The sequence below is a fragment of the Mercurialis annua genome, linkage group LG7 (assembly GCF_937616625.2).
Source record: "Mercurialis annua linkage group LG7, ddMerAnnu1.2, whole genome shotgun sequence".
Taxonomy (NCBI): domain Eukaryota; kingdom Viridiplantae; phylum Streptophyta; class Magnoliopsida; order Malpighiales; family Euphorbiaceae; genus Mercurialis; species Mercurialis annua.
In genome coordinates this window covers 29,724,334-29,736,556 of record NC_065576.1, presented here as the reverse complement: position 1 = coordinate 29,736,556, position 12,223 = coordinate 29,724,334, and the positions used below count along the sequence as shown (strand labels likewise).

The 12,223-nt window shown below is 38.5% G+C and overlaps 1 protein-coding gene across 1 annotated transcript; it reads left to right on the top strand.

The window, feature by feature from the left end:
- The first annotated feature begins 5,956 nt into the window (after positions 1–5,956).
- Positions 5,957–10,579, top strand: LOC126656724 (farnesylcysteine lyase). Its single transcript, XM_050351328.2, has 4 exons — positions 5,957–6,654; positions 9,015–9,374; positions 9,527–9,702; positions 10,095–10,579. Exons 1-4 carry the CDS (start codon positions 5,986–5,988, stop codon positions 10,360–10,362), a joined length of 1,473 nt encoding a protein of 490 aa, XP_050207285.1. The 5' UTR covers positions 5,957–5,985; the 3' UTR covers positions 10,363–10,579.
- Positions 10,580–12,223: the final 1,644 nt, after the last annotated feature.

Below are 12,223 nucleotides of genomic sequence, written 5' to 3'. Positions count from 1 at the left end.
GATCCAAACACATACTTAGACGTTATCATCTCATTCGAGAAATCATTGAGAGAGGAGACGTGAAGATATGCAGAGTTTCGACAAATGATAATGTTGCTGATCCGCTAACTAAGGCTCTTCCACAGCCTAAGCATGAGAGTCATACTAGGTCCATGGGAATTAGATTTAATGTAGATTGGGCCTAGTGCAAGTGGGAGATTGTTAGTGATATGCACTAGGTCAATCATGTTTGACCATGTTTTGACTTCATCATTTTATTATTTATTGATTGGCAGTTTTTATCATTTTATATTAATGATTAAAATACTTGAACGGTTAATTCTTTCTAAGGTCATCGAGTATGTACTTGATAGTAGAACCCTTAGGTTTAATAAAAGAATTATATATCATCTATCCCTAGTCTTAATAGAACATTGAGACTAGTATGATGTTGACTGATGATTATGTTTTACTAATCATGTATATGAGATATTAAGTCAAATCATAGGTGCTATTTGAGAAATAAGGCACTGGATGACCCACTGTGAGAATACTACATAGATCACTGTCATAAGTAATTCTCATTACAGTTCTATTAGTATAATCCTTTGACCTTGAAATCATCATGGATTTCTACATAGCTATTTCATATTTTGATACAGTCTTACATTATCTTTAACAGGATAATGGAATAGATTGTCATTGGATATGAAAGTAATTATGTGAGAAATGTGAGTGACTGAGAAGGAATTTGTCCCTCATTTATTTGAGTAAGATATCTATGGGCCCCTTGAAGAAGATAAACTGAAGAAAATGCATGGCCATGCTAATTAATAAGAAGTTATCATTTTCAGTCTACTTAGAGTCAAGAAACTAATGATTGAATGTTATAAGGATGACATAACTATGCCTTATATTCAATCTGGATATCGAGAGACAAAGGGATTAAAATATTATTGTAAATGGTTAAATCGGATTATCGATATTCATATAACTTGGGTAGTCATAATGCCTTGCTAGAGACCACTTATGACTTGTGGGCTGAAATAGGGATTTCGAGCCTACTGCCAACGTTATATGAACCTACAGAGTCGCACACTAAGAACATGCCTTTTCCTTAATTTATTATTTTTGGAAGATAATAAATATAGTAATTAATATATATGGATAGTTATCAAAAAGGAGTTTTTGATAAACATAAACTTGTAGAATTGCAATGAGATTGAAATTCGAATTTGTCTCAAACCCTAGTGTTATTTATCACTATAAATACTCATTAAGCAATTGGTTTGAGAATCACGAAATTCATTATTCACTAAATCACTAAAATTCGGAATTGCTTGTGAAGCAATAGTGCTAGCACACAAGCACTAGTTTTGGCTAAGGTCTGTTCGTGTGGATACTCGTAGAGGACGCGTTCTTTTGGAGGCGTTTCTGATCCGAGGCCAGGTATCACCAAAGTGAACCACCTCCTTCCTTCCTACATTGCTGTTGAATTCGACATACTAGTAAGTACTTATTCTGTTAATTCGAATTACATGGATCTTTGTTTGGGTTTTTAGATAAATTTTTGAAATTCCGCTGCGTTATGAACCAATAAAACCCAACAGTCCGAGAGCGACTTCACCCCGAAGACTTAGGCTACATGGAACCAGAAGTGAAAACAAATGTCAGAGGTCGACCAAAGGGGAGAAAATCAACGAAGCGGGATCCGAGTCGTCATGAGTACAAAAACCGTGTACGTGGTCGTCCTAAATCTTCCAAAGGTCAGAAAAATCGTGCATCCGCGTCAGGTAATTATCATCCACTAATATTCGTTATGTACGTCTACTATAGTAGTATCCTTATTATTTATAATAATATTGTTTTTATTTCCCGCAACTGGTTTGCAAAATGCAGAGGTTATTCCAGGATTCCTTTTACCATTCGTTGACGAGCTTGTGGACGTGCGTGGAGACGGCAACTGTGGATTTCGCGTGGTGGCAGACCACATATATGGTGACGAGGAGATGTGGGGAATGACTAGAATGAACATTGCAAACGAACTCTCCGCCCACCCTTATCGATACGAGGGTATTTGCATTAATGGGTTGCAAGCGGCCATTACACGTATTAGTTGGGAAGGGGGAGAGTGTGGCCCTCGCTACTGGATGCAGGTATTTAATTGAATTATATAAATTTATCACAAAGTTATTTTATTTTTCTAAAAATGATATTTATATTCTGACTTATTAAATGGATGCAGGTATTGGATGATTTGTTCCCTATTGCCACTATCTTCAATGCAGCTGTTATTTACATACAAGGCGGAACGTTATAACAGACGCGGTTCTCTTCCTTTACTGTTCTGCCTTTGCATTCCTCTAAGGTTCACTCACGACCATCGAAGGAGATAGTGATATTGTATATTAGTGGACGCGCTCACTTTATTAGGTTGAATTTACAGGATAATTTCCATGTCCCACCAATTCCCACCTTGTGGTTCCAGCATAGGGACCATACTGTTCAGTCTTGGCATACTTCATATGCTAATAGGAGAGAGCAATGGGATAGTTTGATAGGTATGGCAGATTGAGTTGATTGTAAAATGTATATTCGGTAATTATGCTGACTGTGTGTTTTATTATTATACGTGTAATATATTTGAAACCCACAACATATCTAACAAATTAAAATGTTTATGAAATTGCATAAAAACAAAAACCTACGTAATATTTAAAAAATTCTCTAGAAACTCACATCTAAAAAAAAAACAAGTCCATAATAAAAAAAAGTACTAATAATATAAACATACAACATATACTAACAGCACTCAGTCAGCACTACGCCAAGCGGCAATGACTCTCTCCAAAGTAGTGCTGGCCTCCTCCGTCTCAGTCTCCAACTCCGGAATGCCGTCAAATTCGCAGTGCTGTCTATGTTGGGCGGTAATCGTGCTGACTTTTCCGATGAAATGCTCGAACTCGGTGGTCACCAGCGTCATCCACTGTAATACCATAAATAGACAAGTTAATTCAATATGTTAAATATATGTAATATTCATTAAATTATAAAATGAAAACTTACATAATTGTTGTTGCTGCAGGGAGGATGTCTTCGTGGAAGATCTCTGCCAGGAAGGACACGGGGGTGCGAATGCCGCTCGAACTAGTCCAGGTACGCTTGATGGCATCCTCCAGCAATAACATGGGTTCCTCAAATCCCATTAACGGCAGCTTGTACATGGTCGGAAAAGCGTTCCACATGTCAACCGCAATCGTCACACTCATGTCCACAGAGTACTTGAGTAACTTCCAGGACCTAACAGCCCCTATTGGCCGACAAATTGGCACAGGTACAGTCTGCACATAACCCAACTGTCACAGCACCCTAGAAGGCATGTATGGCTCGACAATGTCCCGGTACGCTATCCACCCATAATATGCAGTGTGCTCTACGCTGGCAGCAGGCTCGCCGCCAAAAGGGAGCCATGTGATCTGTTAAAAAATCACAAGACCAAAATTAAGATATAGGGATCGTAATAAAATCAAATTTAACTAATAAATTAACAAATTTACATACCTCCTCAGCAGTCAGCAGGTCCAAACGAGCTCGTAAGGACCGAAGTCGGGTGGCTGAACACTCTGACGCAGTAGCACTCCAGCTAGAAGCTCGAGGATGATGAGACTCGATCAACAGCCGCTCTCGCTGGGGCCGAAAGCATGGAAAGTACTCATAAATCCATGTCTGCAGCAGTGTGAGACACCCAGTCAAACCCGAGTAGTCTCCTCTCGAAGAGATTCCAAGTTTCCGATAGAGATAAGCAAGTGTAGCTGAGCCCCAGGAAACTGTACTCGTATCTGTGACTCCATCCCGCACCTCCCATATGGTTGCAGGTCTAATCCGATGGCCACTCTTGTCAGTGAATAAAGTGCAACCTAACGTCAACCAGATCCAGGCTATCGCCTCCACCTCTGCAATACGGCCATGCCTACATAAGCTGATAATTGACTCAATCAGCACACCTCCCTGGGCAAAATGCTTGCTCGTCTTACTCACCAGATCCTCTGGTGAAATACCTAAAATCTGTACGCAGCAAGCCATCAGCTGAGCCTTATTCGACTGACCTGAAAACATAATTTTGCAATTTAAATTAATATCACGCAATAGGTACATTAAATTTCTAGAAAAAATTGGACAGCACTTTCCCTAAAAATGAGCATCACCCATTTTTCAGGGAAGTTATGCAAAGAAATTACAATTCGCAAACCAAAACACAATCCACATTAAACAACTAATTTGTCTAAATATTTTATTAAATAACCTAAAACAATTTACTTATCCTAAATAACATTAAATTTACCTAACATAATAATGAGATCTAATTAAACAATTATTAAACCTAATAAATTACAAAATCTCAAATTAAATATTTTAATAATAAATGTTAATTTTAACGCAAAATTTAAATGTGAAAAATATAACAGAATATCGCACCTGAAACCATAGCCCCACCAACTGGAATGCGAAGAATATGCCACACGTCATGTAATGTGATGATCATCTCCCCGAATGGCATGTGAAAAGAGTTTGTATCTGGCTGCCATCGCTCCACAAATGCAGAAAGGAGCGGGATATCCAGATGATCAAACATGATAAACGGGAGATGTGATAACTCAGTCACGTCTATCAGCACCTTAACCTCCTCTGAGACCGTCTCATACCACTGTCTCAGCTTCTTCAGAGCTCCATGTCTAGTTTGACACTTCAGCACGCCTCTGTCTGCCCCATCCCATAGCCGAGAAGCGACATGTCCGAGAAAACTAGGAATAACAGTGTCATCCTCGGGTGCACCAGGTACTGGACCAGTAACGGTCCACACGTCAACCTCTTCGGGTCGTCTGTTCGACCCTGAAAGTAACATTAAACATAATTAAATTACATTTAAATTTTTAACAACATTATTAAATTAATTATAATCATTTAATTATATTTACCTGATGACGAGTCGCCAACGAACCGACCACCTGCACCCTTTTTCCGTTTAGAAATGTAAATTTTTTCACTTGACTCGTCCTCTGAGCTCTCAAAATCATCAGACTCTCTAAGATTCTCAACAGACATGCGTCTGTCATCGGGAGAAGTATGCGACGATTGTTTCTTCCGTCGAGCTGAGGCAGAAACATTACGCGTAGTAACGTGACGGGCTCCCGACCCCCCTAATTCTGGGGCCAAAAACGACTTCCCCCTACGCTTTCCGCCCTGCAATTATAAAAATTTAAATATAAGTTGTAGAAATAATATATAATATATATTAAATTAAATAAATTTCTAAAATTATTTAACTTATTTAAAATAATTATTTATTTTATAACTTTTTTTAAAATAAAAAATAATTATTAAAGTTATATTTTTTTAATAATTATTTTTTTAATTTTTATTTTATTTTTTTTTAGGTGCCGGAAAAACTGCCGTCCGGCGTCCCCTCCTCCAGACGCCATTCGTCCCCTCCGGAAGAGGGGACGTGGGAAATCCATGTCCCCTCTTCCAGAGGGGACGAACGGCTTTCACGTCCCCTCCCGCGGAGGGGACGTGAAAACCGGCATCCCCTCTTCCGGAGGGGATGCCGCACGTTCCCTCCGGAGGGGGAACATGGGAAATCCACGTTCCCTCTTCCGGAGGGAACGTGCGGCGTCCCCTCCTTCGGAGAGGACGTGAAATCGCGACGTCTATATTTTTAACCGATTTTAAAAAAAATCGAAATTTTAAAAAAAAAATTATCGGGCGTAGTCGATTTTCATCTCGTTTGGAATCCGATATTTTCGTAAAATATGAATTTGAATATAGTTGAATGAGTTGAGAGGATTTAGGTTTTTTGTTTATGAGTTGGTTTTCTATTAAAAAAGTGAAAAGAGTAAATATGTAATGGGGCTGTGCGGTGCTAAGTAAAAAGGGGCGGTGTTTAGCAATCCAGTTATATTATATTAGATGATGAGTATTTGAGAAGTAAAAGGATCTGAATCAGCAATGTCTCTTAAAATCGTCTTATTACTTCCACTCTTTTCTCTTCTCTTTGTCCTACCAGACGCATCATCACCCTCACCCACCATATGCATCATCGGCAGTGGGATCGCTGGCTCTTCTTTAGCCCACTTCCTCCGCCGCTACTCACCATCATCCGCCTCCCCAATCCTCATCTTCGAAAGAAATGGCGTCGTGGGAGGCCGCATGGCGACTGTCACCATCTCCGGCGAGACCTTCGAGGCGGGCGCCTCTATTCTCCACCCAAAGAACTACCACGCCTCCAATTTCACTCATTTGCTTAACTTAAAGCGGAAGCTGCCTCCCAGTTCCGAGAGCTCCCTCTCTCTGGGGATTTGGGACGGCAAGAAATTTGTTTTCAAAACCATCAGTTTTGACTCTAACATTCCTCTTGTGCAAAAGATGGTCTCTTTTGCTAATGAGATTTATATGTTCATGCGCTATGGATTCTCACTTCTGAAAATGAGCAACCTCGTGGAGGTTACTGTAAACAAGTTCTTGAAGTATTATGAGAGCTTTGAAACCAGACCCATTTTCAAGACTGTAGATGAGATGCTTCAGTGGTCTGGTTTGTATAACCTCACTGCTCAAACTTTGCTCGACGAACTCGTGGCTCTTGGATTGTCTCCTTTGTTGATACAGGAACTTGTCACTGTAAGCATTCTAATAACTACGCTCTTGTCTGTTATACTGTTAGTTATATCTGTTTTCTGCGTTGTTATGTTTCATTGATCCTGAATACCAATAATATTGCAATAAGGCCAAGTGTGTTTGCATATTGTAAGGTTGGAGTTTGCATATGTGAATTATGTTTATCATATTGTATGCCCCTGTTATGGGGTGCAAATAGAACCTATTATTGCTCCTTCATTTGAAACTCACAACTCTTATGTGCTTTTCATAAGTTGGGAGGAGATTTAGCCTATTAGTCCTTTTTATCGGCAGCTTAGCTTAATAGAATCAAACACCATTTACAGATGTAACTATCATGTCTTCCTTTCATGGAACTATGATATCAGAATTTGTTTTGGCTGACATTATACATAGACATTCTTTCTAGTTGGGGAATATTGTGTTACGTGCATGGAAATTCTTTTATTTACTGGATTTCACGCTCTCTTCTAAACTAAGAAGCAATCCTTTGTCGATCTTGATTTGCATAGAAATGAAATTTAGAAACTATGTGTGATATGGCCTGCTTTCTAGGAGGCATGGTGCATATGTCAAATGTTCTATAGGATCACTTCCCTAGAATGTTATTCGGAGTTTATATGAAAGAGGCAAAAGAGGATTGCAGTGGGAACTTGTAAATTTTTGCTGTTGTGTGCCTACTTTTTTCACTTTGGATAGTCAAATGTACTGGTTATTAAATATTGATTCTGATATTATCTTACAGCCACAGGACAGTTCAGTTCCAAATTATTGCTTTCAGTTTTTCCAAACACAACTTTGTCATTTGCCTGTTTTGTCTTCTTTTGGATACATAGATGTCATAACAAGTTTCCTGGATTACATTTTTCACTCTAGTATATAGTCTTGCATGTTCTCAGTTTTTCAGATTAAATGACAATGGTGAACACCCCAATTTTAGTTGAATACAAGGATGACATGTAAACTTTTTTTTTATTGCATGTAACTAGGATGCACGGAAACTTTATGTAGGTTGAGTTTCCCCATTTCAGAAAAGTTTCCGTTTCGGAAACTCTCAGAAACTCTTTGGAAACGTTTCGGGCCCAATACTAAAATTCGGAAACTTGTTTCCTATATAAAAAAAATTCTTAAACAGTTAAAAAAACCCTAAAAAGGTTACCTATATGTAAAAGGACCTATACAAGTTTCCCCCCACGTTTCCGTTTCCTATATTTTGAAAAAATATGTTTCGCCGTTTCCGTTTCCGTGCAACTTAGGCATGTAATGGGCCTTTTACTCCATTGCTGGGAATTAGAGAAGTTTCATTTGTTGCATTTAGTTATTGGTAAAGAATAACATTTGTTTGCTTAGCATACAAGTATGTCATGTCACATCTTTTTGGAACTGAAGTCTGACAAACCTCATAGTTTCTCAACATGTTAAAATTGAACTTCTAAATATAGACTACACATGCATCCAAGCAGTTGAATTCTCGTTCATGTGAGTACTCAGGAAGTTGTAGAATTTTGTTCTTATGAGGCGCAATTTTAACCGGTGACCATCACTAGATTACTTCCTGATCACTGAACCTCCGTAGTCCCAAATTAACATGTAAAGTCATAGATTTGTAGCAATTGTGACCCTAACCAAAACCCGGCTATGCTCTGAGCCAGCCTGAATTTTCAAATAAAAAATAGCATGTGGAATGAGTTTGAGTATTGGATACTCTCACTTATAAACTCTTATCTAACCTCCCTACCCTCTCTCTCTCTCTCTCTTATCATATGTCCTCCAAAATTAGCTATTTAGATATTATGGTTTCACTAGCTCATAGTTGGCCAGGATTCTTTCGAAACTATATTTATGCCTAGATTCACCCTGTTTAAGTTTAGACGAGTGAAGAATACGGAACTGAGATAACCTGATGTGCTTGTGAAGAGGAAATTGTGTGATGAATTGATGTTTAATGACCACTGACAACACATTGGCCTACAAATATTTGTAAGTGATAATTACTATCGCCTCCTAAAGTTTTGTAAAAAATACTGTTTTCCCCTTCATTTAGAAAAAATCATTGTTTCCCTTGGACTTTTAGATATTAGATAATTGAAAACCACCCTCACAAGACGGGAGTTTCAATAACATGGAATTAGAATGTTGGGGAAGAAACAATGATTTTTTGAGACATAGGGAGAAAACAGTAATTTTAACGTAACATCATGAGGGTGGTAGTAATTACTAATTACCCATAGTTGTTATAACCATTGGTAACATTAGGCTAAACTTTTTGGAATTGGAAGTTATCATAACTGGTATACCATTGATGATTATTGAGGACTTGAGACTGTCATCATAGTTTGGAATTCTGTTGAATTTATGTGCAGGTCATTACAAGAATTAATTATGGTCAAAGTGTGTACATCAGTGGACTTGCAGGAGCAGTTTCCTTGGCCGGGTCTGGTGGAGGATTATGGGCGATTGAAGGAGGGAATTGGCAGATGGCTAGTGGACTAATTAATAGCTCAAATGTTGAATTACACCTCCATGAAGAAATACATTCTATCTCTTACCTAGGGGAGTATTATGAGCTCAACTCCACAAAAGGAAGAAGTTATAAGTGTGAAGTCGCAGTTGTTGGCACACCACTTGATGAATTGAATATTCAATTTTCACCTCCAATTTCTCTTCCCGAGAGGCATTTACAGCACACGCATGCTACTTTTGTGAGGGGCCTCCTAAGTCCTGTAAGCATCTTAAGTTTCTATCAATAGTGAATTTTATAGTTCCTATGATAAATGTATCCTTTTCTGCATTGTGCCTATCGCAACAATCATTTCTCTCCGTATATTTATGGATCCTGTTTTCAATCAAATTTTGATGTTTTTACTTTGAACAGGCATATTTTGGCCTGAAAGCTGTTTCAGATATTCCACAACTTGTGGGCACAATAGAGGATCCTGAACTTCCATTCTCGAGCATTTCCGTCCTTAAGCAGCACAATGAGACAGATATGATTTACAAAATTTTCTCTCGGAAACCAATGCCCGATTCACTACTCGATAGCATTTTTAGGTAAGGTTTTGAACCAGTCATATAACTGCATTGGAAATGAATCATACTCTTTTATTAGAAAGTTTATATGTGCCATTTTGTAACATAATTCCTGCATTAACTATGAATCTTGGAGGGGTCAGCTTCATTTCTTAATTACCGAGGTTCATGCCTGATTGACAATTGTATACAGTAAGAAGTAGCGGTACTGAGAAAGAATTAATTGTTCAATGTTCTGGGTTTTATTCTTTCACCATGGTACAACCTAAATATGCATTTAAAATTTTATTTTGTCTGACCCTTGTCCAAGACCTTTTCTATGCAACCTGCATCTAGGGCGAAAAACAGAGTACTGCTGTTAAACTATGTCTTGAAAAGACTATTAACTGACAATTTGTTGATGCTGCTTACAGTACGAGGAAAGAGACGATAAGAATGAACTGGGGTGCTTACCCTCATTATAAAGCTCCTGAAGTATTTTCGCCCTTTATTTTGGATGGTCATCATTTATACTATGTTAATGCTTTTGAGAATGCCGCTAGCACCATGGAGACAAGTGCTGTTGCAGCTGAGAACATAGCACGGCTTATCTTGTCCAGAATTTCCGGCAAGGCATGCTTGAGTTCATCAGCCTTCATGAACTCTTGTCCTGATGGAGAGGCATTGCACTCAGATGTGTGACTGAAAAGATTATGTTATTGTATTTATAAGATAAAAAGGTGTAAGAGTTCTTCACCTTGTACAAAAAGCTCTTGAAAAACTTAAGTGAATTCTTTTCGGATATAAGTCTCAAAATCCAATGAAAGAAAATCATTGTACAAAACATTAGACCAACTTACTAATTCTATAATTTTGCTGTGAAAAAAAATAAATAATAGTGGATTATGTTTTCTAATAATGTGTTGACCAAATAAATAGGGATACAAGGTGGCAGGTTTTATTCACGCAATCTCAAATTCTAATTATCAATGTAGTCTAAAACAGATGAGGAATAATGTGTCTAAACGATGAGTTTGTATGAAGAATGAAGTCACCATTTATCTCAATTGTTTATGTTAGTGATTTATGTTTTTATTTTTTGCAAAAACCTCTCAAATTTTAAAAGCTAGCCGTATGCCCGCACAAATGTGCCGAATCAATAAAATATTATTTTTATTGTAATAATAGTTTTTATTTTATTTATTAAAACTATATTATGTTGGATACACATTTGAATTTCTACGTAAATATAATTTACTCTAAACATGCTACTAATAAATTTTTACTCTATTTGGATATGACGTAATTCAGTTCTATTATAATTTATTTTTATATATATTGAATATCTATTGATGGAATATACAAATAAACCAAGTAAAAACGGGATAACCATAAATCTCACATCGGCTTGGAAAGAAGAAGCAAACAAAGCACGCCATACACGCTATAAAAGGGCCAGAAACCCACAAGTTCAGGACATGCAATACGAACAACAAAACATCCCATACACTTAATCGTTCATCGTTAGATTAATACCCGGTACCAAGACCTAAGATCCCTAAGTCATTAACTACATTCGACATCTGAATCTATCATTTGGCGCCGTCTGTGGAACTCCCTGAACAAATTTCACTGATCAGATTTGACTATTGCGGATACAAGTAAAGATGTAACAGAACAAGCGGCCAAGGAAAAGGGCACCTTGCCTGGCGGTTCTGGAGTATTGAACGAAGACAGTCCCCGAACTCCCATTGCCCCAGGGGCAACCGAGAGATTGGGAATCTTTTTCTAGAGATTCGGAAGTCCGACCCCCACTCCGGAAAACGAGCGTGGTCAGGACTTTCAGGAATCTCTTGGAAGAACGATGGATGGGACAATGAGGCGTTTCAGAGAGGAAGTGGCCACAATGGTTGAAAAAGCGACCGAATCAATTAGGTCACAAACCCCTGGCAACAAGAACCAGAGTGCCACTCAGAAACGGACGATCGGAACAGAAAAAACGCCTGACGCAATAGACAATCCAGAGGGAAAGGATCCAGAAGTGATCACGGTTGAAGACAACAAGAGGGAAGAAGCGGACTTGCCCGCTCCTAGATATTCGGAAATAGGAACGGACAGCGTGGATTTGAAGGAGGTTCAGAGACTCATTTCAAAAGCGATGCAGAAAGTGGCTGAGGAAAAATCAAGAGAACATGTCCAAACCAGCAGCATGACGGACGGGAAATCACTCATAGCGGTAAGTGTGTTGCCAGAGAAGTGGCCAGAGAGACTCAAGATACCAAATTTTGACAACTTCGACGGAACTGGTTGTCCGGAAATCCACGCCACTAAATACTACAACAAGATGGTCCTACTAGATGTATCAGACGCAATACTGTGCAAGACATTCCCAAACACACTCAGCGATACAGTGGAACGATGGTACAACAGCCTGAAGGCCGGATCGATAGCCACATGGAGATAGTTGAACAAAGAATTCGTGATAAGGTTCTTCACAAACATCCCACCTAAAAGAAGCTCGGAGGAACTCTACAGGTGCAAGCAAGACGATGGAGAAACACTA

Excerpts from the sequence above, each read along its gene's own strand:
- LOC126656724 (XM_050351328.2), top strand. The coding sequence starts at position 5,986 with ATGTCTCTTAAAATCGTCTTATTACTTCCACTCTTTTCTCTTCTCTTT. Across the intron at positions 6,655-9,014 it reads TGATACAGGAACTTGTCACT|GTCATTACAAGAATTAATTA; the intron begins GTAAGCATTCTA and ends ATTTATGTGCAG. Across the intron at positions 9,703-10,094 it reads CTACTCGATAGCATTTTTAG|TACGAGGAAAGAGACGATAA; the intron begins GTAAGGTTTTGA and ends TGCTGCTTACAG.